Genomic DNA, 26,422 nt, shown 5'->3' with positions numbered 1-26,422 from the left:
AAAGGGAGTGAACGCTACAGAGCGGGAAAGGGGCATTAATAAAGTCCCGTTTTATTGCAGATCTATCCCTTGAGTGGGTGTCTGCGAGTGAAGCCTCGGCGATGTTAAGAGGAGGTTCTTTTCTATAGTTACGGCCGTGTAATAGCAGACATTTTCTGTACAGACTTAAAGATATAGATCCTCATTTCACCTGACCAGTAGACGCACACAATGAAAGGACATGAAGTAAAACCGATATGTTTTTCGAATATGTTTGACTTATTGTTTTGTATGCTTTCTACACGTTCTGTTCAAGCCGCTTTGTTGTTTGTTACTTTCAGCGCTGGGAATACCGTTGAGATGACTTTGGTCAGAAAATGCTTTTTGCTGTATTAGTCTCGTTTGTCCGTGTTGTAGTTCCATTAACAAAGCTTTGATCAACTCACTTTTTGGATGGACGGAATCTTGTCAAGAAGTAACGTTCCCTTTTCAGACCTTGTGGAATCTTGTCAAGAAGTAACGTTCCCTTTTCAGACCTTGTGGAATCTTGTACTCGTTTTTTTCCCCCATTCCCCGATCAAGTTGAAACTTTGCACAATTATTCATTGCCCCTATCATTAACATGACTCAATCGAGAAATTGACCTATTATTTTATCAGTCAAAATTTATTTCGTTTTATAAAGAGACAGTACTAGCTTAGAGATAAACCTTGTGTAGAGAATTTGTGTGTGGGGGGGGTCGCCTAAAACTTTGAAACTAACATATACATAACTATAAAACATTCTATTTACACTATGTTACTATGTTCATAAGCACTTGTGTCTAGGCTAGGAACTTTAGGAGGGTTTATTCCCCCCCTCCAATCTGGTCCACGCAAAAGATTGGACCATAGCATGTGGAGCATGATAAAAGAATAAAATTGCGCTAAATAAAAACAATTCGGCAAAAATTTCCAAACGCACAGATTTATTATTACTTGTCTAGATTCTAGATCTATTAAAGCTTAATTACATGATTGATTCGATGTAATTGATACAATTACACTTCATATAAGTATAAAAGACAAAACCAAGTTTTGATCAGCTTTATTCCTCTCATAAAACTGTGTCTTGTTCTGTACTTAGTAGGTAACACCAGACGGTAGATTGCCTGATGTTAAAGACACAGAATACCGTCCAGTTTATGTTGAATGAAAAAAGATGACAACTAAATTAAAATGCGTTGTTATAAGAATGTATATGAAATCTGAATATTATTATTATTTTAGTATCAAATTAAACGCTATAAAAGCCAATACTCCAAAAGTAGATTTTCTCTTCTCTTTAAGAATCTCAGTATAGATTGTTCTATGTAACTAGAGGAGCGAGTATCAATCCAAGTATAGAACATTTCAAATGTGTAAATTGTCTGTACCATTATTGACTAATATATATATTTAAATAAATCTATCTGATCAAGTCAGACAGTCACACTTGTTCACTGCTAGAACATACACAGGATCGACATGGACATTGAAAACAAAATTCTCCCGACTTCAGCCATGTCTTACAAGGTTGGGGTTCTTCGGAATTTAACAGCAGCAAAAGCAATTTAAATAGAATGTTGTTTCCCAAATCAATTAAAAACTTCCTTTATTTTTTTTTTTGTGGTTTTTGTGGCTTGAAGGTTAAGTGATGTTTATTTTTTTTTCCTTGTGTTTTTTTCTGTTTTTGTTTTTGCTGCGTCCCTTTTAATTACGTGTTTAAAATTGATTTTTTTTTCTCTCCTGAAAATAACAAAAGCTCTTTTCTTCTCTTTGTATTTCTCCGAGTCTCGTAACATTTGTTTTGTCTTGTTTGTTTCTTTTCCTTGGGAGCTCTTTGAATCAACAGTTATTGTTGGGCTCAGAATGATGAACTCTTGTGTGTGGGGAGTAAGGTTTTTACACTTTTGCCGGTCGTCTGCCACTGACAATGCCGGTTCACGAAGTACTTTGACACCCGTGACGATTGTCATTCGTGGGTCAAGCGAAACGGTGCATTCCCCAGTCCCCCCCCCCCCAAGGACATGAGCCACCTTGTCAATAATTGAAGGCCGGCCACACGTTGTCAGCCCCTCCAGGCCATGCAGTGTTTTCTTAGCGCACGTTGCTTGGCGAGGTGGAATTGTTTTAACGCCAGTTGATTGGATTAGGTCATTGTGAGTGTTAATTAAAACGCGATGGTTTTATGGCCAGGGAGCTGGGGTGTAGCACGACATGAAATGAGGGGGGGGGGAGTCGAATAGGTTTGAATGCCGGTTTCATACATTTCTATCTACATAAAGTAAAGTAACGTTCACCTTCAGACCTTGCGATCAATAGGGAAGATGATGTTAAGGTCATCTGTTTCTTTGGCCAACGGTTGACGAGCAGGGTGTCATGTGGCCACCACAACGACCAACCGTCTTTACTTTCCCCAACTAAAGTCATTAGATTTGGGTGGTCTCAGGGGCGCCTTAAAAAGCCCGAAATTAAAAAATCCAGCCTTCACCAAGATTCGAACCCAGGACGCCGGGTTCGGAAGCCAAGTGCTTAACCACTCAGCCACCGCATCCCTCTCCCGATCTACATGCATTGGTCTCAACTTGACCACAGCAAATATTGCACTCTTCCTTAATCTAAGGGTCCAAACGTAATGGCCCATAAGAATGTCATAGGGCCCTGTGTTTACACGAGCATAGATGTATTTCTTTCAATGTCAACTTTAAGGATGTGCTTTAGTTCTCCCAGTCACAAACTGGAGTGGATAGAGCCCTAAACTCATGTCACCCGTGCACAAGTCCAAATAGCCAGTAAGATGCACCGTTTCTGTGATATGCATAAAACTGTTTAATTAGACTCTGGATAAATTGCTTTTTTCTTTCTCTTTGCGGCATTGCGCCGAATGTTTGTCAACTAGATCATTGTCATTCTTGTCTTTGACTGACAGCTCTTGTTCTTCGCGTGCACCTTGGGAAATCAAAGCGAATGTTTAACTTCTTTTTGGACAGAATCACTTTGGATTTCCCGCGTCCCTGTCTGAATGTTTGGGCGAAGTCAGAGTTCACGTTTTCTTTTCTTTACACAAGCTTCTTGACCCCTGTAACCCTCTTAGATTCTTGAACAAGATTTACTTACAACGCGTAATCTCGAGGTCACATTTATATTGTAACCTCCTCGGTAGTTTAGCGCATATCTCACTGTGTTCTCGCGTTTTGGGATTTTAGCAACGTTAACTAACTTAGGCAGGGAAAGCATTGTAGGGTGATTCTTGTTTTCCAAAGCTTCTATCAACTCACTCTCTCTGTCTGTCTGGTGAAAAAGTTTGTACACATTATTTCTCCCATACCCAATCTATGATCAATTTGAAATCTTGTACAATTATTTCCTGTATCTGACACAGCCAGAATCAATTTAAAAAATTAGTTAATCAAGTATTGGTAGTTAATAGAGATTAGAGACAGGGTTACTGCAGCGATCGAACACCATGATGACCTGCTAACTCTAATACAAAAAAAAACGCAAGCTCAAACTCTATGGCCATATTACAAGATCTTCGGGGCTCCCAAAGACCTTCTTTCAGGGAACAGTACCAGGAAAAAGAAGAAGAGGCAGACAGAGAAAGCGATGGGAGGACAACATAAAAGAATGGATGGGCCTGCCATTAAAAGAGGTTCTAAACAAGGCAAAAGACAGAGAGGAATGGAGAAACAGTAGACGAGTCTTGCTTGATGCCCCAACGGTCCAACAGACTAAGGGATAGGTAAAGGTAAAAAAATAATAATTTTGCTTGGCATTGAACAATGGAAAGAAATCGTACTTGACAGATTTGATATAACTTGTATTAGTCCCATTTAGGAGGCCGAAGCCTAAGTGAATTTTTTTAAATGCATTTAAAAGCTATCACGGTAACATTAACGCAGATACGCCTTTTTTCTGCCCCACCCATCCTTTTCTGAACAGGCCCAGACAAGGAATAGGATCGTAGCGCATTGAGAAAACTAAAAGCATGAAATTGGGCTAAACAAAAACAATTGGTAAAAATATTTCTAATTGCACAGATTTATTATTGTCAGTCTAGATCTATTACAAATTTAATCACATGGCTGTACCAAACTAATTGATACATTTACACTTAATATAATATAAGCTTTTTTTTTTCTTGCTTTTTAATGAACTGGCGACTCGTTTTGATGTATTTTTGTGTGTGCTTTATGCTGGGCTGACTCTGCGGATAACTTTAGCATTGAAATTTTACTATTGGTCGACATTCCTCTAGTTGTTTTTGTTTTTCTATTTTTCAAACTTTTGCATTTCCGTTTCCTGCCAGGCTCATTCCTAACCTATGCAATATGAGCTGCTAGAGCTGTTTGATTGACGTCTGTCTATGCAGGATGTCTACTCTCTGCTGCTTTCCACTCCGCTTGTTTTTTTGTCCCCCCTTGTTAAGTGGTCGTAATAAGGAAGTCGTCCAGAATCAATTGACATCCAAACTTGATGTCAATGTTTGTGTCGGATGATTGACAAGGCTCGGAGAGTCCGCACGTTTTTTTTTTGTTGCTTTCACGTTCATGTTCAAATCACGTGATCATGTCCAAATCAAAATGAAGCACCAGTGGAAAAAAAAAGAGAAAGCAAACACTTCTCTTTCAAATACGTAGATTTTTTGCCTTGTTTTTTTCTGGTGCAATTTGCTATCAATATAAAAACGTGTTAAGTAACACATCTTGTGTCATCAGTCTTTGTGTGTGTGTGTGTGTGTGTGTCCAGTTAAGTAACACATCTTGTGTCATCAGTCTTTTGTGTGTGTGTGTGTGTGTGTGTCCAGTTAAGTAACACATCTTGTGTCATCAGTCTTTGTGTGTGTGTGTGTGTGTGTGTGTGTCCAGTTAAGTAACACATCTTGTGTCATCAGTCTTTGTGTGTGTGTCCAGTTAAGTAACACATCTAGTGTCACCAGTCTTTGTGTGTGTGTGTCCATTAAAATATCACATCAGGTGTCATCAGTGTCTTTGTGTGTGTGTGTGTGTCTGTGTCCAGTTAAGTAACACATCTTGTGTCATTAGTCTTTTTGTGCGTGTGTGTGTTTGTCCAGTTAAGTAACACATCTTGTGTCATCAGTGTCTTTGTGTGTGTGTGTTTCCAGAGTTATTTTGTTTTCTAAAAATCAGAAACATTTGTATCATGGTTGTTTGAAAAAGAGAAGTAACCATGTCATGAAATCACAATTCTAACATGTCCAGGTTTGCACCAGCTACAAAGTTAGACTCAAAAAAAAAAAAAAGAAGAAGAAAGTCTTTTAAGTACTCTATTTAAAATAAAAATTGTCTTGCGTGCATATTTTTGTGTATGCAGTATAGCACAAGTACTCTGATTTGCAACATTTTATTTCAAATACTCAATGCAACTTTGTTCTATAATTACATTCAATTTAATATAATAATTTCATATATAGTTTACCAAATATTTGATGACTCTTTCTTTGGGCTAACTCAGCACGCGTGTGTGGAAACTTTCCTAAAATGTTTGTGAAAGTTCCCATCACTGCCTGTCACGCAATAGTCGTGAACAGAATTCTGTACGATAGTCACAAGGGTTTTCGTGCACAAGAAAGTCGAGAAGAATCACTTGAGTGTTTTGTAATGTCTTCTTCAAAACATTGTGATTTGATAGTGTTCTTGTGACACTTAGGACAGTATTGAAGATGAGGTTGGACCCCAGCTAACAATTATGAGGTTGGACCCCAGCTAACAATTATGACAGATCGATTTAAGTCCCACTTAACAATTATGGCAGTATTTAAGATGGGTTAAGTCCCAGCTAACAATTATGACAGTATTGAAGATGGGTTGGGTCCCAGCTAACAATTATGACAGTATTGAAGATGGGTTTAAGTCCCAGCTAACAATTATGACAGTATTGAAGATGGGTTTAAGTCCCAGCTAATAATTATGGCAGTGTTGAAGATGGGTTTAAGTCCCAGCTAACAATTATGACAGTATTGAAGATGAGGTTTAAGCCCCAGCTAACAATTATGACAGTATTGAAGATGAGGTTGGACCCCAGCTAACAATTATGGCAGTATTGAAGATGAGGTTTAAGTCCCAGCTAACAATTATGACAGTATTGAAGATAGGTTTAAGTCACAGCTAACAATTATGACAGTATTGAAGATGAGGTTTAAGTCCCAGCTAACAATTATGGCAGTATTGAAGATGAGGTTTAAGTCCCAGCTAACAATTATGACAGTATTGAAGATAGGTTTAAGTCCCAGCTAACAATTATGACAGTATTGAAGATGAGGTTTAAGTCCCAGCTAACAATTATGACAGTATTGAAGATGAGGTTTAAGTCACAGCTAACAGTGTTGTGAACGTACTGAAGATAGGTTTCGACCCAATCTAACAATTATGATATTGAAGATTGGGTTGGATCACAGCTAACAATTTTATGACGGCATTGAAGATGACGGCTCGGTGGTCGCGGTAAATTTTCCTTTCTTTAATGTCCACTAATCTGATTCCAAGTGTTTTGATTGCATCTACCAAGTTTCTCCATCAATCATTGGGGCGAGCGTTGGAGTGGAAGCTCTTATAATTGGGAGTCCTGTCTTGAGTAGCTCTTGTACTGGGCTCCATCGGACAGTGTGATAGTTCACTGATCCAACAGATAGGGGGGGGGGAGAAAGGCACGATGTAATCAAAGAGAGAGAGAGTCCACTGGTCAGTAGTGCCATCACTTGTCCAGTACAACGTCCAATACTGGGCCTCGGGAGAGAAGGAGTGGGGTTAGTTACTGTTGATACTTTGTGGCCCGTTGACAATGTTCATGAGTAAAAAGTACTTACGGTTAGTTCTCCTGAGTCTAAGATGGAAGGAAGGAAAGCACAGACAGTACGTACAGACTGACAACTGAAGTCTCATACATGTTTGTCTTTTAGTTACAAGATTGGCTTCAGAGGAGAAGCGAGGCTCATCTAGTGTGCAGAAGCCATACACGTAAATATAGACTCGTGCAGATACATGGCCAGTAGTGCTGGTCCAGTTTCAACTTCGGTACTTCTGTTTAAACTTTATATACAAACACAAGTTTAGTACATTTGATGGAAGTCTATGTTGGCCATACATGACTATCAGTTAAGTAAATTGCCTGGCTTATCCAGCTCCGACTTGATTAAGGAAAAACGATTTATCAACACACACACCGTCTCTCTGGTTTTTTTTTTCTCTCTCTCTCTCTGTCACAGACACACCGTATACATGTCTAGTGAATCCATAGTTGTTTTTTTTCTCTTGCCGTCTTGAGATAAGTTCGATAAAAAAAAAGAGAGTATGTATTAAACAGTGTAGACAGTGTCTTTGAGATGACTAATGGCTATTCTCCTTGTGTATGACTACAGAAAGTGACCTATTCAGTTTCTGTAGTCTAACCGTTATACATCTTCACACAAATCTTGTTAAGAAAACGTTTTGACGAACGACCCTTTGGTGAGGGGCAGATGGTGCCATGAAGATGGAAGTGAAGACGCCCCCGCCGGTACCAGAGAGCAAACTGTTGTGCCACATCCTTTTGTCTTCCCTCTCGCGGCCCGCCTCGTCCTGACACAGTTTCCCCGCTACTGTCTATCTGTCCTGCGTGGTCAACGTTATTTAATTGGAAGAGATATAAAAACAAACAACAAAGCACATGAAAGTAGATTGAGAAATCATGGAAATTTACGATAATTTGTGCGGTCCAAATTGAATTATTTGCCCTTATGACAGGGGAAAAAAAAAAGCGATACAGTCGGCCCAGCTATTGATTTCTTCCAGCCAACCAGCGTCTATCTCGAGGGGAAGTAATTCCTGTATATGTTTATCACCGAGAACGCCAGTTATTTCCACCTGGCTTAATACATGTGCTTTAGTCTTTCAGAACTTTATTAGTTTGAGTGGAAGCGCTTAAGATCAACCCAGAAGAAAAAAAACAACCTGGGAAATCAATGACGTCTTTTTTTCTTTCTTTTGATGGATTGTCCATTGTTTAAAGATGCACTTCGGTATTAAGAATTGTAGCCGTCTAATAGTGTTCTGTTTTGTTTTCGGAATAGCTGACTCCAAATGTGTGAATCAATTCAGTGTTGTCATGTATTCAAGGCGTGTGGTATGTGATACTACATTCAGACTATCAATGAGTGGACGGACGTGTTGATCTGTCTTCTTTCGTGCATCCTTCTCTGGAGATCTGACCAAGACGCAGGTGTGAACTCATTGTGTCTGGTTCCACTTCTTTGGAATTCTGTCCAAGTCGTGGAACAATAACAACATGTTCTCTCTCTCTGTAACAGAATACGTTGTTTGTTTTTACATCTCTATCTCCCTAGTGAGATCATCATTGAACAAATGTGAACAACAAAAAAGTCGAGTGTAAAAAAAAAAATGTATTTGAAAATAATGGGCGCCTGAAAACGAACTGCCCTCCGGACTTGAAGACGGCGATGTACATCCTAATGAGGGGACATGGCCCGGATTAGAAAACTTTTTTTTCTTTCTTGTGATAACAAACCCGAGTTTGGATTACAATCCCTTTTTTATGTTGTGAACAGTTTGATTCGTTTCGGATGTGGAGGCTTAGATTTCGAACTGGTCAGCTGATGTGTGCGCTCGGAGGAGCTACCACTGAATGGTAGCAACAACTACATGGTGTTCTTTTGCGGAGCGAAAAGTGTTTCTGAGCACTGATTGAAATCCACCAGATATTTGATGAAGTTGGATAGACTTTCAGCTTTGGAAAGAATGACAGATTTAGACGATAAGTCACGTGGTTTGCTTGTTAATGAAGATCCTGTACGTTGCATACAATGATTTAGGCCATTTTGTTTCGACGTGGCGACATTAGCTGGGTTGCTTCGTGATTTGTGTTATGACACATGTATGCCAGATGTGGATATCGCTGCTACGCTTGACCTGCTTCCGATGTGATGTCTACCTGTGGATAAATACACCGTGCCAGTTGACCTGTCCAGTGTTGTCATGATTATCTTCATCATTCTTTTAAAAATACTTGACGTGGTGAGTTGACTGCTGACTGTTGTTAAAAGTTCCTTTTTACCGCCATCTTCTCAAATCTCTTTTAACCATTTTTTGTTTGTATTACCTTTCTTCTAGCGGAACTACTGCTACAATTAGTTGGGAGAACCTTAGTTGGCTCTTGCAGTCCTTCGTTGGGAAACCAAGCTGAATTAAATGTCTTATCCTCATAGCGAATGAACGGGTCGAGCTTTGCAAGGATGCCACTGAAGCTACGTCTTTGTGTTTAGGTCGCCAGCTAATCTTTACTTCTGTTCTTCCGTGTCGAAACTATGTTATAAAAATAATGGACAGACATTTATTTCTTTGCTGATGTGTTTAGCGTGTGTTAGTGCTGGAAGTCGTATGGAAATGCTATTGTCTAATATAGTTTGGTTCTGTTTGTACTCTGTAGGCCAAGGACGTTAACATTTCTAGCCATTATCACAGGTTAGGGGAAATGGCATTACAAAGTGGAAACGAAATCGCTCCCCCTCCCCCACACCTTTTCCCATTTCTGATACAAATTACTAACTAAAAGGTCTTGAATGTAGTCTACTACTAGTACCTTTGATTAAGTACACCTGAAACACCAAAAAGATTGCTATTTATAGATTTTCCACCATGTATGAAAATCACCGAGATTGTTGAATGTATGACTTCCACATAAAGTGATGAAGTTTTTTTTTAAAAAAGTAATCTGTCTAAAAATAGCCGGTAGTGGGCATCTAACATATGTGGACGTCCATACTGCGGGATTACGAGCTAAATGGAAGGGTGTATGCAAATCTAACCCTAAGTTGATGTCCCATGTGTATGTTGATGGATTTTCACTTCAACTTTCAAAGACCTCAAATCTTCATGCTGTCACCATTAAAGTCTTCCTGAGTCAAACTTCGTCTACCTATGCCGTTCAAAAATCCTTAAAAAACAACAATCATGCGGTCCATAACACTAGCGTACGTCTCAGGACTCGAGTTGTTCGATACTTGCTTACCCCTTGAAGCTTTTAACACTGATCTGCTTTGGAAAACAAACAAAAAGCTGGATGAAATATTTAGTCGTTCCTCTTCAGAGTTTCATCAATTCTTCAAACATATTTCTTGTAAACAGTTTTTATTTATTCTAAATATTTAATAAACTCTAAACCTGTGCGAGTAGAGTCTCAGAATCTTTGGATGTTTGTTGGGATGTAAGGATGAACAGCTCAAAAACAACATGTTACTTCGGACAGTTTTCTCATTAACATTTCATGCGGTCATATACTTTCTAGGAGATGCATTATGTCAACAAAACAACAACAAAGAATTATAGGATAATTTTTTTTAAAACTTGCAACGCATTTTTATAGACAAGACTTCGTTCCCATGGGGCAACATTTTAATAACGTATAAAGGGAACTAGAGGATGTCACTTGATGTCATTTCAATATTATATATGTATATATATTTTTTCCCCTCTTTCCCTCTCTATCTCTCTCTCTCTCTCTCTCTCTCTCTCTCTCTCACACACACACAGATCAGCTAACGAAATCCAAAGTGCACTGAACAGTGTAGAGTAGCCGCGCGGAGATTAGGTCCAAACCTTTTACAGGGACGAATGCGAAAATCTAAACCTTTATCTCGTCTTGGAGATCAAAGTCTCGGGTCACTGTGACCAAAGAATGTTCACTAGACAACAAAAGGCTTCAATCTTGAAACTGTATCCGAAAAGACTCAACGGAAAACCCAAAGAGAAACAAAAAAAATGCATAAAAATCCCCTGGCTTATGACGCCAATATAAAATGCTGGTGGGCAGGAAGGACACGAATAGTGTGTGTGTGTGTGTGTCTGTTACAATTATCTTTGTCTCGGATGCTCAGGATAAAACCAAATAAAAGAAAGATTCTATGTTATAATGGGTAATAATAATGTCCTCTTCTATTTGTTTTATGCACAACATAATAATGTTTACTGCAGGTTTATAATTACACAGAGAGAAAAACAAGTTAATTATCAGCGGAATATATTTGTCATAATAGAAGAGGATTAAATTCGTTTTTCTACTTGATATGGAATGTATTTTCATACTACAATATAACTCACAAGAGTTTTGCTACACTATCCCTGGAGTGATCAGGATAGATACTCTTCTTCCTTGTTATCAGATACAAAATAATTATAATAATTTAATGATTATCTTAAATACTTAGTGCTAGTGTGTGTGTGTGGGGGGGAGTCGATATACTAATCAGGGTTGCAAACAAATAAGACTACCGTACGAATCCTATGAAATGTGTAGTTTTTTTTTATTTCTTTTCTTGGCCAACAGTTTGCGAGGGTATCATGTAGTCATGGGAAAAAAAAAAGAAGCTAATTTCCCTGTTCAGACCTTGCGGTCCATGGGGCAGATGCCGTAATGCTCATAAGACTTAACAATGATGTCATGTGGCCAGAACACACGATGAACCTCTTTTAATTTCTCAAACTAATGTCTTGTACCCATTAGGGTTGGATGAATTCCGAAGTTCAAAATGCCCGTCTTCACTGGGTCTCGAACTAGTGACTCTCGGTTCGTAAGCCAAACCTCCACCACTTGGCCACGCCCCGCATAATTAAGAAGCTGATCGTTCTAGAACACTCTAGTTCCACAAGACATTTCATATTAGTTGCATCCCTTTCAAACAGGGCAGCTATTGTACCGGCAAGCTCTGTGCCGTATAAACATCAAATCTTACATTACATGATCAAAGCTTGTATTAACATTAGGGAAACAAAACAACGTATGGAGCTATCTGGATAAAAATTGAGTCTTTCTTGCCTTCCTTCTCGGGAAGAGCTTCGAAGCCACACTGTTAGTAATCATTCTCAGAATGACAAACTGCATAAACGCACATACCCGTATATACCCGCACATATATTGAAAAACGTATTTTATGATAAAATAATTTGGAATGAATTTGTTACAGTTAGGTTTTTTGTTTAGAGAAACTCGACCGTTCAAGAAACTTGACCTCGGACAAAAAAAATGACACGGAAAAATTGATTTTTTTTTTTTAATTCTTGGAAACGGAGTGAAATAGAAAAAAAAAAGAAGAGGGGGAGGGAGGGGTCTATAAAAAGAACCCTGTTCCAAGCAAAAGGCCCTGGGGTGATACATGACTATAGAAAGAAGGCCAATATTCAGTTGGCCGGTTAAAGCCGATGGCGTTCTAACAGTCTGTCTGCTTTGAAAAGAGAAAGGGGGAAAAAACAAGCACGTGACCTCAGTGTGTAGTAGTACAGCAAGCCAGTTTCCTGGTCTAGACAGGGACGATGTCATCAATAGACCAGATCATCGAGAAACTGTTAATTACCGCCAACTGGACCCTACTTGCTCCAGGAGGTCCAGACTGGGTTCATATCCAAGGACTCAACTTGCTTCACGTGCAGTGGAGCGATTCCAACCCAACACGCGTGTCAGACTCTAGAGAGTGATTCGTGTGTCACTTCATGAACATGGGAGTTCATTTGGCTCATTTCATTAGTACCTCCACTTAATGTACGTTAATACTAGTTAAACCCACATATATGCATTAATTATCACAAGATACTCATTATAAGACACAGGGATCTATAAAAGCATTAATGAAATATCCAAATAGTCACTGAAGGATTAATTTCCCTTTAATCAGTAATTAATTGATTTTTTTTTTCATTCATGTTTTGTCTACGTCAACGAATAATTGTCCGAAGTTTGAACTTGATCCGAAAATGGGTGTTTGAGTAATAACGTGTTCAAACTTTGTACCAGAGTGAGTTAAGCTTTGTAAAAACAGATATAATTGTATTCGTAGGGAAAGTATTTATAAGCTATGAATTGTATAAAATTACACGATAATCTTTCTGCATATTTGAGCACTGCAGTCTCAACAGTGTTAAGCTCATCTCTTTGTAGCTTTTATTTCGTCGGCTTCAAAGTTCATTTGAGCGTCCTTGACATTGTTTAGTGTCTTTGTGCACTTAAAACATCAGCTGTAATGAACCAAGTCTTCATCCGCTTTGTGAGAGAACCACCCTAACCCTATTTCCCTTTTCGTGTTTTTGTTTAAAGCAGACTCATTTGTTCCATTAGGCTCTCATGCATGCGGTTATTAATTTTAATTGTTCACGTGGACGTGAACCCCAACAAACTCGCTTTCTTTTTTGCAATAATTAATAATTAAAACTGCTGATGATGGTAGTGACTCGAGGATATGGTTATAAAAAGATGGATCAGACTTCTCGTTGTCACGTTCTAATATGTCTTTGAAGAAATCTGAGTTTCTTGATATCCTATTTATTTAAAAAAAAATACACACTGTTTCCTTTATCAATGACAACGATCTGGTTCCCACTGTACCGGGGTGTTTTTAATATATATATTTTTTTCTCTTTGCGTTACGTGGTATCAAAGGTTTTATTTTGAGAACCAAAGTACTGAGAATTCTTCTCAGACCAGCCAGTGATTGACTGTTGTGTTAGATAAGGGGGGAGCGGGGGTGGAGGTTATCTGGTCAACAGATTAGGTGGACACTTCCGGTGGAGACTAGTCTCAATTGACCTGATCGTCGGGAGACGCCATTAGTATTGGACAAAGACGGCTGCCATGAATAAGTTTTACGGTTTACGGTCTGAGCTAAGTAGCTTGGTTCGAATCTCCATTTACATTGTGATTAGGCCTACCAGTATGTGTGTGTGTGTGTTTACTCCAATCTATTTTGATGTTTCGTGATTTGACTCAAGTCTTCTACCCAGTAGATTTAGTCCAGATGTCGTTGTAGTTTCCAGTCAGTAACACTGCTCTCTTTCAATGTTCGCTCAAGTCTTCATAAATGACTGGGGGCCTAATATTTTTATATTATACACGTACGTGGAGAATGCAAAAGTAAAGAGACATAACAGGTACATACCGTGCACATATCACCATTAGAAAATAAGGACATCGTTGACTTGTGTTCTAATCACATTATGTAGCGATTTGGTTGTTTTGCAAGTCGGATGACTGGTACGCGCTTGGAACGGTCGCCAGAATGGTCCCGAGTTTTCGCTTGCTAACTTTTCCTCATTCCGTCCCGCAGGAGGTTTGGGCTACTAGGACGTAATGATCTTCATTGCTGGAAGGTTTGGGCTTCTAGGACATAATGATCTTCATTGCTGGAAGGTTTGGGCTACTAGGACATAATGATCTTCATTGCTGGAAGGTTTGGGCTACTAGGACATAATGATCTTCATTGCTGGAAGGTTTGGGCTACTAGGACATAATGATCTTCATTGCTGGAAGGTTTGGGCTTCTAGGACATAATGATCTTCATTGGTGGAGAAGTCTTGTTGTGGTATTTCTTGATGGTGCCTTTTTTTGGGTTCGCTGCACAGAGATATCAACCATACACACACCATATAGACAACGTTTACTTTGTCTCGTTTAAAATTCAATTTATTGTTGTTTTTTTTATCCTTAATTGTATTTTTAAAAATTCCTTTTTCTTAATGATGTTACGTCATTTTTAGCCCCCCCCCCCCTCCCCCTTTTCGTTTCACACATCCAGGTATTCTTGTAAGAATAGTTGTCTGTTTATGGCAAAAGGATATTTCCGAAGAAGTTGCTGCTTTAAAAAAAAAGTTGATCAGTTGGGGCGAAAATTTTCCCCCCAAAACAAACTGTTCACTGTCACAAAAGTAATCAAAAAATGTCTCTTGTCTCTACGAGGCTAGCCAAACACTGAGCCTCTGCCAGTGCATGTCTTCTCTGCAAGGCTAGTGATGTGTAACTGAAGATTGCAGCTTTCTCGTGACGCTTATGTAATTGGATTAGAGGCTGTAAATATGAAGTCATCTGATCTCCCCATCTCATTTAGTGTAGCTCAGTGATTCTCAATCTGTCCTGTACAACACATTAAGAGAAATATACACCCTTGTAGCGAGGCAAAGAACTATGAGAGAACTCGCTTAATAGAAAGTTCTATCAGCATTTTGAGAGTCACTTATAAAGCTGATAATAAAGATATACCATCATCCAGAACGTGCTTCAAGATGTACTGGGCATCTTAACAAAATAACCTAATTTTTATCTTATCCGTAGACATTGGGGCAATAATATTACAAACTGTTTCCAACACCCCCCTCCTTTCTTTTTATGCTCCAAATCTGTGTTCGTCTCTAACTCGGTCTTTGATCTATTTGTCTATTATTCTAAACAATGTGTGTTAGTGCCTGACAGAAAACGATGTCACAAAACAAAGATTGTATGTCTGACAACATCCGGTGAAAGTTGATTGATTGACGCTAGTCATTAAGTTTCCTTTTGTGCCAGCTTTTTGTGGCGCGTTGAAAAGATGAAGATTGTCATTTCCGCTCGCTGGTCATGGAAAGTATTCCGGTCCCGGAAAATTTGAATCTGAAGTAGAGCATCAGAAAGGAAATGAGAAATGAATCTATAACCAAGACATTGAGTCCAAGTCTAAATGTCTAACATATGATGGTACAATGCTAAATGATAGTAGTGATATCATCATGACACTATAGTACATGTTTACATCATACGTATAATGGAACAATCACAAAATTCCTCTTTGACCACATTTTTTTGTGATTATAGTCGTAAGCGGAGTGTATAAACTTCCTTATTGCGGGTTTCGTTGATTCATTCAGTTTTTGATTTAACAAGCTAGGCTTTTAATTTGTATTGTTACCTTAAGTCATCCAGAAGAAATGAAGAAGCTAATAGCGAATAGAATAAATGAGAAATGGACAAGCTCTCATCCGAATCACTATAAGCTATCCCGACAAGAACAACATCTAATCTTTCGCCTCAGGACCGGATACAACAGAATGAAACAACATATGTTCCGGAAGCTCAAAGTGAAATCTGCGCATGCTTTGTCAATTTTCAGCATAGTGAAGATGAGCACCTCACATTTTAGCGTAAAAGTTCTTTTGGAAGCTCAGTGCAAGACTATTTGATGGCGTTATTCTGTTCTATTCTATAAAGACAAGACTATTTGATAGCGTTATTATGTTCTATTCTTTAAAGACAAGACTATTTAATAACGTTATTCTGTTCTATTCTATAAAGACAAGACTATTTGATAGCGTTATTCTGTTCTATTCTATAAAGACAAGACTATTTGATAGCGTTATTCTGTCCTATTCTATAAAGACAAGACTATTTGATAGAGTTATTCTGTTCTATTCTATAAAGACAAGACTATTTGATAGCGTTATTCTGTCCTATTCTATAAAGACAAGACTATTCTATTGTGTTCTTCTCTATAAATTGGAGCAGACTGATCAATTCTTATATTGAGGTAATGGCAATACATTTGGAACAAAAGCAAACAGAACCCAACAGAATAATCGTCCTGTTTCTTTCAAGCATAGAGCAGACGCAGACGTCTATAACAAGTTGGTCTTCGGATGTGTATAAAGAAGTTTAACAATTCGTGCAATTCTTTGAAAGAAAGTCTATGCACTGCCTTTTCAATTGTTCTGCACATTATTACAAACACATTGGTCTCAATATGGAACGTTGTGAGTTAGATTTTTTTTAAAGTTTACAAACTTTCAAGTTGCAATTTTCTTTCTTTTTAATTCTGGGAAGTTGTCTTTGTTTTGGTTGCTAGTCCAGCACAGCGTAGTGAATGAACTGCTAATAGATTTCCTAGGCGCAGGAATAGAAATGTGAGTGCAGTCCCCCCTTTCTCTCTCTCTACCCCTAATGACTTGAGTGTACTATTGATCCAAAGTTCGCCCGTGATTTACTTTGATATGAGCCGTCATGTAGTTTCATCCACGGAGTCTCGAGTCTTGTTAGTAGTAATCAGGATTGCATGCAGCTTTGTGCCCTGGAGCCAGGTAAAGTCTACTTCAATGATCTACCCAGAAGTAATACAGAACATTAACGCACGAGAGTCGCGTTTATCAGAACACATCGGGTCATCACTGCTTGGAGGCATTAAAATGTTACTTTTTTTTATATTTCAAATACCGGTACATTGAAATAGAGAAACATGCATCCCTATATAGTCACTACAATCTTTTCCAGATCTTTTCTTTTTGTGATGACATAAAAGCTACTCTATTGACTAGCAGCGTAGGTCTTTATCGGATAGCTTGCTAGCTTCCTTATATTGCTACACTTAATTGTTATAAAATGAACGGCTGTCTAAAGCTGATTCTCAGTTGGATGCGTAGAACTTCAACTCTTTGCTGGGGATCATCCAACTATGTAGGTCCTATTTGGTCACGTCAAACTCCTGTCTCTGGGGCATAAGGTATTTGTCAGAATACATTGAAACCTATGTATTGATGTTCTTTCTAGTGTTCTTTCCAATGCAGGCTGTGTTTTCCGTTCCCAAATGTTTACAAAGATGAACATTCAACACATTGACGCTGTGAAATATACCTCCACTGCGTTACATAAACAGCTGTTTAGTATTTATATGGACATACAATGAACTTCAGGGTAACATTGAAATATACTGGACATGGCTATACAGCGAAATGGTGTTGCAGGACTTCGTCGCGACTTTACTCTCTATTGGTTTAGAAGATTTGTACAAAGCTTATATCAACTCTGTCTGTCTGGTACAAATCTTGAACACGTTATTTCTCTCACTTCCCATTCTCGGATCAAGTTGAAACTTTACACAATTGTTCATTACATGAATCAATCTAAAAATTAACCAATTAATGAATTGATGGTAATTCATTATTTTTGTTTAATATCGAAAAAGGGAAATAAATATTTCAGCATTGAAATGTGTGTGTAGGTGTGTGGTTGTAAATGTGGGGTTATTCCTTTAGAATTTATTTATATATATATACTAGCCTGACATTACCCGCGGCCTGCGGGTCCTAGTTTGTGTTTACTAATCTAGTGGATTGGATTTAGATGTATGTTAAACTTAGCTAATGATCGTTTCAAGTTTTTCTCTTTCGCTACGAAAATAAAATTAGTTTTGCGAAAAGGGTTTACCCAAAGCCGATACATTCATATCTATTACAAACGAAAGGAGCGATATATGAATAGGATATAAAGTACAATTAAAACGGGTTTACCCGATTTGTTTAATGAATGGTATTATAAGTAAGTCAGGGCGTTCTGAATTCGCAGATATATGGAACGAATTTATGTAAAAATGCTTTTGAAACACACATTTGAAGGTTAATTTTATTAAATATTGAAATGATTTTGTATTTTCATGTGTCAAAGTAAAAAAAAACTATATGGTTTTATCAAGATTGGTCAAGCGGTTTTTATTTCTATTCCTAACATACTGTTACGTATTTCTGAATCTTCTGGCTAGAAGTATTAGTAGACACACAAATAAAAACACTGCAAAGAACTTGACGACTAAACTTTCAGTTTAATATAACTTTAATGACTATTAACTCTAATAATTCGTCACTGTAACATGTAGCGTAGAAGACTGTACAATATCTGTCAGTTTACAGTTAGCTATACTTCGTTGCAATTCATCTCTTCACTTCGTTGCAATTCATCTCTTCTCAACTTGCATCGAGCCGTATTCCACAGAACAGACCAACGACACACTTCCCAGTGTCGCTCCAGGTCTCCTAAAGCTGAACCAAGTCGCACTCAAGTCTACCGAATCAGAGCCGCACACGTCTTACATCGACTGTATCGACTGTAACGGCTCAAGTCCACTGTAGTTCGCTGTATAGACTTTAACGACAGTAGTCCACTCCAGTTAACTCTACCCTAGTTAACTTGCATCGAGTCGTACACATTTCTCTTCCACAGAGCCGCACACGTCTTACATCGTCTGTATCGACTGTAACGGCTCACTCACGACTCCATACGACTGACTTTAACATTAACTCTCTGGCTTATATAGAGTCCCTAATCGCTTGTCCAAAGTTGCACAAACACGGCTAGTATCCTCTGAAATAACACGTGAGGAAACGTCACATCCTGTCTTTGTTTATACATGTAGATTCCAGAAAACATCGGCTGCAGTGTCATCAAGTTGGGGTCACACGTAGTGACCTCTATCTGTCACTGTTCATTAGTAACTGTCCCCCTACTTAGATCTGTTCGTCCCCTGGAACAACACGTGAGGGCACGTCACATCCTGTCTTTGTTTGTACATGTAGATTCCAGAGGACACTCGCTGCTGTGTCATCTCGCCGGGGTCATACGTTGACCTCTACCTATCACTGTTCATTTGTAACACTGCCCCCTTCTTAGATCTGTTCGTCCCGAACAGATTCTACTTCACCACGATACTGATGAAATCGATCGACGATCAAGAAGGAAGCTTTGGTGGTTGCCCCCTTCTCAGAGATGTTCTTTCAATCTGGCAGTCGCAGTCCATCTTCTTTCCATAGAAGAATGGGAGCCAAATCCTCATTTTTCAACAGTTTCTCACAAATGTTTTCATCAATCTTGGTATGGAAACATCGACCTTCAGATGACGACATTGGGCACTCTTGTCGAGAAAGTTCATCAGCATTCTAACGAGTTCGTGCTTCACTGGCTGAGTTTTACATTTTCAAGCATCTTTTTACAGAGCTTCTTCAGAGATAACTAGGATCATCACAGTACAGCAATATTCACATGCTCTTCTTTTAAACAACAGCAACTGACTTGGGTTTGTACGATGTTGGGTGGATTTCTTGTACAGTTCTGTCACAGATGGTTACTCACTACAGTTCTGACATCTTAAACTACTTCTTTTCTGTCCTTCTTGCTTCTGACTTAATTAGCGTTCTTCTAAAACCTCTGTTATTCTTCATCAACCTATTCTCATGAGGAATGTTCTTAGATTATTCTTTAGTGGCTTCACACTTTCAACTGATTCGTAAGGCTTTCTTCTTTGGTTTGATGGTCCCGGACATAATCTTTTCTAACAACATAGGCTATGGAGTTTCATTAGTGCAGGTGGGGGTCTATCAGTGGGAGAAGTGGTGGGCTTGTTTTCTAACAACATGGGCTATGGAGTTTCATAAATGCATGTGGGGGTCTATCAGTGGGAGAAGGGGTGGGTTTGTATCTTGATCTTGTTGGAGCCATCCACGTTGCACTCTGCATATGTCGCTTTCTCCGCCTCCTCAATTTGATATTTCTTTGGTTGCGTTGATGTCGTTGTCGTTGTCTTGCTTTCTTGTCGATCAATGCTGATGGCAGCCACTTAGCACATAGGAAGGTATTGCATTTCATGGCTGTAGTCATCAAGACTGTTGATCTAACAAGTTGCTTCAGCATTATTCTTCGATGGGTGCTTTGCGAATGATCTGCAAGTCCACTTGAAGGCAAGGTGTCAAACATGTCATCACCTTCATCCGAGTCTGGAGCACTCGCCTGTGGGGCAGGTTGATAACATTCAACGTGCAAAGGTCCATCAACTTCAGCATCAGATTCTATTGTGATTCCTTGACTATCACCAGGGCTTCTCATGCCTACCCTGACAGCTGTACAAGCTTCTGTTAAGTCTAGAGCTTGTTGGTGTATTTCTAAGCATTCACAGTCTTCTTGCATAGCTACGTACGTACAGTTCTTGTCAAACGCATGAGTGCAGTAATCAAACTTCGAGTTCCTCTCGTAGACACTGGCAGATAGAAGACAGAAGTCTTTAAGGCCCACAGCAACAGGCTTGGACGCAGACCCAACGTTGTCTTGTTCTGTCTGGCTGGTTGAGGTACTCATATCGGGTATATCTCTAGCAAAATCTTCGGTTGAACTATAGGTCTCTTCTCTTGTTTCTTCAACTGTCTCATTCAGCTTCTCGTTGAAACAGAAACAGCTACCGTCTCTTTTCATTTCTTGTTGGCCACATTCGTTTGGTTTGCTATCACAGTCACAGACAGCACAACCATCACCAGCATCCCTATCGTAATTGTCTGTATCGCCACATCCTTGGTTGGATAATTGTTCGCTGTTCATCAATGGTGTAGCTCTTTCATGTGTCGACTCAATCTGATACTGCTGAGTGTTCAGTAGCTCGTTCATGATGATTCTCGTTTGATCTTTTATCGTATCGGTTTGTTCTTCTGTCTTGTTGGGCGTGGTAGCTATTTGTTCATTTTCATTCATGACTTTAATCAACTGGTTAAATGAAGAAAATCTAGTGTTGATTTCTGATTCTACCATCTTAATGCTCTCTTTCACCGAGTTCATTTTGTATTGCAAAGTTCTCAGGAGCTCCATCGTATTAGGTTTGATTTCAAATTGGCAAGTGTACGGATTCTCATCTTCCTCCAACAGGGCTTGTCTGAGACGTGCTGTTAGTGTTTCCTTATTTCCGTTAAGCTGTAGACCTCTTTCTCGAAGCTCTTGTCTAAGTTCTTTCATGTCAAGTTCATTAAGAAGTTTGGTGGAATACATTCTAGCCAGAAAGATCCCACTTCTGACACCATTTGTTACGTATTTCTGAATCTTCTGGCTAGAAGTATTAGTAGACACACAAATAAAAACACTGCAAAGAACTTGACGACTAAACTTTCAGTTTAATATAACTTTAATGACTATTAACTCTAATAATTCGTCACTGTAACATGTAGCGTAGAAGACTGTACAATATCTGTCAGTTTACAGTTAGCTATACTTCGTTGCAATTCATCTCTTCACTTCGTTGCAATTCATCTCTTCTCAACTTGCATCGAGCCGTATTCCACAGAACAGACCAACGACACACTTCCCAGTGTCGCTCCAGGTCTCCTAAAGCTGAACCAAGTCGCACTCAAGTCTACCGAATCAGAGCCGCACACGTCTTACATCGACTGTATCGACTGTAACGGCTCAAGTCCACTGTAGTTCGCTGTATAGACTTTAACGACAGTAGTCCACTCCAGTTAACTCTACCCTAGTTAACTTGCATCGAGTCGTACACATTTCTCTTCCACAGAGCCGCACACGTCTTACATCGTCTGTATCGACTGTAACGGCTCACTCACGACTCCATACGACTGACTTTAACATTAACTCTCTGGCTTATATAGAGTCCCTAATCGCTTGTCCAAAGTTGCACAAACACGGCTAGTATCCTCTGAAATAACACGTGAGGAAACGTCACATCCTGTCTTTGTTTATACATGTAGATTCCAGAAAACATCGGCTGCAGTGTCATCAAGTTGGGGTCACACGTAGTGACCTCTATCTGTCACTGTTCATTAGTAACTGTCCCCCTACTTAGATCTGTTCGTCCCCTGGAACAACACGTGAGGGCACGTCACATCCTGTCTTTGTTTGTACATGTAGATTCCAGAGGACACTCGCTGCTGTGTCATCTCGCCGGGGTCATACGTTGACCTCTACCTATCACTGTTCATTTGTAACAATACATACATACATGCGCTTACTTTCTGCTTTATAGTATAGATAGTTCTCATCTCTTCAACTACCAGATCCACATTTACTCAAACTTTTCTAGACACTAGAAATGAAATAGTATTACTTCTTAGTCACTGTTACTGTGAATCTCGTGGTACTAGATGTACTAGATAGTACTATTTGGTACGATTGCGCGAAAACATACCCCCACACAACACTCAATTAGCTTGTATGTTTGTGCATGCCAAAATCAGCGTAATTGCCCCCTCTTAGCACAAGGCTTCAGTTTCACTTGCGTCTAGCAATGGCTAGCTGGGCACTAGTAATGGTCATCAAGTTCACCTGAGAACTTTCTCGATTGCTCAGCCTGATTGGCATTGATACACTCTTGTAGGATTTGATGAATTGTTTTTTCTCCTGATCGCTAATGTGACAGTTATTGATCAGGGACGAGGGTCTCTAGATATCAATTCTTAATGAGAGCCCTGCTCGTGCAAGTGAACAACCAAACATGTCCCGCGTGTTCCTATACCAAACTAAAGCTGTGCATTAGTTACATCATGTAGTTCCGTCATTACCATAATGATATTGTTGACACAGCATATCCCGTCAATTGTCCTTATAGACACACTCAACACAGTAAAAGAACGTTTTTTTCTGTGCCTTTGCTCATAGTTCCAGTACACTCAGTTCTTGAAGTTCATCCGATTTGAATAGTTCGATAAATGCGATATCTGATGTCCAAAAACTTAAATTCAACATTACATGGAAGCTTACTAGTACAGGGCCCTAGTTTGTGTTATAGACTTTCCTCATGTTCAACATATCTAGCTTACTTTGCTGTTAAATCAAAATTTAAAAAACTCTTGTGCTATTTAAATGTTGGCAGTTTTGATATTGTTTAACCCAAACTGTCTGTAAAAACAGGACTATGTATTGGGTCGATAGTTTCCGTACATGATTCATTGTTATTATGTTGTGAATTGCCCATTTGAATGTTAAAGTACATATTTCAGGATGAAAACATTTGTTGTATGTTTACACTCTCTAATTTTTTGCCCATTCCCTGTAATTTGCAAGTGACATAGATGTTGATCGTTGCAAAGAAAAAAAGGTTTTCTGCTTACTGGCCTTCCTAACTACCCCCTAATCTTTGGTAATCCCCCCCCCCCCCCAAATGAACGTTATGACGTCAACAGAAGTAAATGACACAGATAGCTGCAGCTTGTCTATATTAAAACACTTATTGAACCGTCACTGGTTTTTGTAGACCACGTGATTTTGTTTTTTCCTTCTCTCTGTTGTTGTTTTTCGTCTCTCGTTTCCTCTTGGCCTCCAGCAGATAAATGATTGGAGTCCACTTTGGATGTCTTCAGCTCCATTTATTTGTCCATTAGAGACCTGAACACAGCTCTTTGTACCTGGCATTAGACTTGAGTCCATTTGTGTCTGCTCACCAGAACTCTACACTCCAGACATTGCTCAAGTTTCTCTCAGTTCTTTCTAGGTTTTTTTTTTTCACTTGCCTTGTTTTTTTGTTTTTTTTTCTAAGTTCTGGTACAGCAATAGAAAGTAAGATTAACCTCGCTTGTCCGTGACTAAATGGAGTTTTTCCCCCCACCATCCAATTATGGGAAATTGCATCTTGTATTCTGTGACAGCGTTTTTTTTTTTGCACGCACTTCCTCGCCATTAGCACCGCTGTTGTTGCTGGTGCACCCCCACCACATCTCCACCTCCGCAGCTTTGCCCATGAGTTTCTTTTCTTCGTGCTCTCTATCTGTGTTATTATTGTTTCAATTGTACACCGGCCTGAGTAGCTCGCTTCAGTTCTCCATCAGTAGAAAGTGTATGGGGCGTTTTTTTGTGTGTGTCAAGATTATTTGTCTGACTGCGATCATTAGGGCTTGCTCATGTCATTTGATGCTTAGGAGGCTTGAAATAGCTGTGTGTTTCTTTATAGCCAGGACCAGATGTAGACTTGATAGGGCCCAAAGCTATTTGAGGTATAGGGCCCCTTGTTATCAGTAGGGGATTTCTTTCTTTGCTTTTTATTCAAAACAATTTTTTTAGGGGCCCCTCAAGCAAGCTATAGCTATTGTTACCTATAGGTAAATCCAGAGCAATGTAAAGGAAAGCTATTGTATTGTAAAGATCTTTAAGCTTATTCCTATGCGTTCTTTTTTTTTTACCAGTGGCCTTGCTATGTCTCTCTCTCTCTCTCTCATATTTTAGATTAAAGATATATTTTTTACGTGAAGAGAACTAAAATGAAGGGTTTGGGATGAAATCAGGAACGACCTTAAGCTATCAGATTCTATGGAAGATTCTACAAGATAGAAAGCTTAGCCAGTAAATCCTTCTTGATCGCGTAGTTAAAGAATGTATTACACGGAACGTATCTCTGGCAGTGTCTTTAAGACGAAACTCAGATCTATTTCAGATCTAGAGTGCTGGTCATGACGTGGTCAGTAATTTTACAATTGTTTTCTCACTGAAAGGAAAAAAGCAATGAAGTCAGTTCTACGAAGAACTTCGCTGTGAAGCTTGTAAACTCTTGAGAGCAGTGTGCTTGAAAAGTTTAGAGATATACATGCGTTAGTTTATTTGTGTGGAGGAAAGGGGTAAGGGAGGTGCGAGAGTGAAACCAAAAATGAGTATGTGTGTATGTGTGAATGCAATCTCGGGTCTGATTGTCATTGTGACGTATTTCCTTTTAGACTTTTGAAATTATATAGGGTAGAGGATGTAACGAAATTTCTTGTTTCTTTGGCCGATGGTTACACGAGGGTATCATGTGGCTAACACAACGGCCAACCGGCTGAACTTTTCTCCAACTAATGTCAGGTTGGGTGGCCTACTAAAGATCCCAGAGTTTAAACTTCTCAGTCTTCACGCGGATTGGAACAAGAGATACTTGGGTGCTGGGTTGTGACGTCATTTATAGCGCACTGTTGTAAGCATGTCCTTTGAACAAAGGTGTGCAACTCCGTGCGAACACTTTAGTGGACGTGACGACGTTACATCAGCTTGACTATTGGTCTCCCTATGTTTCATGCCTCTGTGGAATGTAGCCATTATAAAGTGCTATCGATTTAAAGTCTAACTCCACTAGTTGATTTATTTTTATGTTTTTGGTCAAATTAGAAATTATGTCAGTCATCACTGGGGGGGGGGGAGTGGGGGCGAGGAAAAATTCGGTTAAAAAAATCACTTTATAGTGAACCAATCCACGTCATATTCTCTCTTTGGTTTCAGACAACCCATGCGGGTTGAGGATGGGCGGGCGAGATCAAAGGTCGTGATAGGCTGGCCATGATTACTGTCCCTTTATGTCATCTTATTTCCGGTTTATGACTTGGTGATTGCTTTGACTCTGTCCTTGCCCCGCGGCGATGGGAGGTAGGGGGTGGGCAGGCCAGAGATCTTGGAATCTGGGGGAAGGGTCTGTCCATGAAAGTAACAGTCTGCGTGGATGATGACCGGAGAGGTGAGAAAGGCTTTATGTGTGGGATGATAGTCATGATACTTAATACCGTAGCAGTCTCCTCGGCTATTCAGTGTTGGCTATATCTCGACTTATTACGTCATTGAACTGCTGCTTGTTCAGTTTAATGTAACAGTTGAATTCTCTCCGTTAGTCTTTGCCATTGAATAGATTCTGGTGTAACCATGAGTAAGACCAGGGGCGTAGCTATGAATTTTCCATCATTTGGAGGCCCGTGTGCTTGATATCTTTGGGAGCTCCTGCATTTTGCGTAATATTTAATGTAAAAAAACCCACTCATTTGGGCCCCTCCCCCAATGAAGTGGGGACCCGTGGGATTTTCAAATTCTCCCCCTCCTCCCCCCAACCCTAGCTGCGCCACCCAGTACGACTATTGCACAAGAGGCGATAAAAGGGGATAGAGGATTGATGAAAGCAAGTTGAAATGAAGACTTGAAGTCGGAGATGGGCCAGGACCATGTGCGTTTAGTGTATGAGAATCAGTGTCTTATCAATTAAAGCGGTTGCTAACTACGCGTAGTTTTGAACCGAAGAGTGAAATAAAGTTTTAAATCGTTGGAATCTTGTTAGTTCATTTGTATTGGCAAACATTTCTACG

At 39.4% G+C, this 26,422-nt stretch overlaps 1 protein-coding gene across 5 annotated transcripts in view; it reads left to right on the top strand.

Annotated features, from left to right (window-relative positions):
* LOC106074534 (synaptophysin-like) overlaps positions 1 to 26,422 on the top strand; it is an 81,592-nt gene that overhangs the window by 26,793 nt on the left and 28,377 nt on the right. The window contains exon 1 of one of the 5 annotated variants that reach the window (XM_056027200.1): positions 7,910 to 9,028. The exons of the other annotated variants lie outside the window; for them this stretch is intronic. Within the exon in view, the coding sequence (XP_055883175.1) occupies positions 8,990 to 9,028 (39 nt within the window). The 5' untranslated portion in view covers positions 7,910 to 8,989. Of the gene's footprint in view, positions 1 to 7,909; positions 9,029 to 26,422 lie in introns of those variants that run through there. 5 annotated transcript variants of the gene reach the window in all.

The sequence above is a fragment of the Biomphalaria glabrata genome, chromosome 4 (assembly GCF_947242115.1).
Source record: "Biomphalaria glabrata chromosome 4, xgBioGlab47.1, whole genome shotgun sequence".
In the NCBI taxonomy this organism is placed as follows: domain Eukaryota; kingdom Metazoa; phylum Mollusca; class Gastropoda; family Planorbidae; genus Biomphalaria; species Biomphalaria glabrata.
Note: the sequence above shows the minus strand (reverse complement) of the source record. Positions and strands in the feature narration are given on the sequence as shown.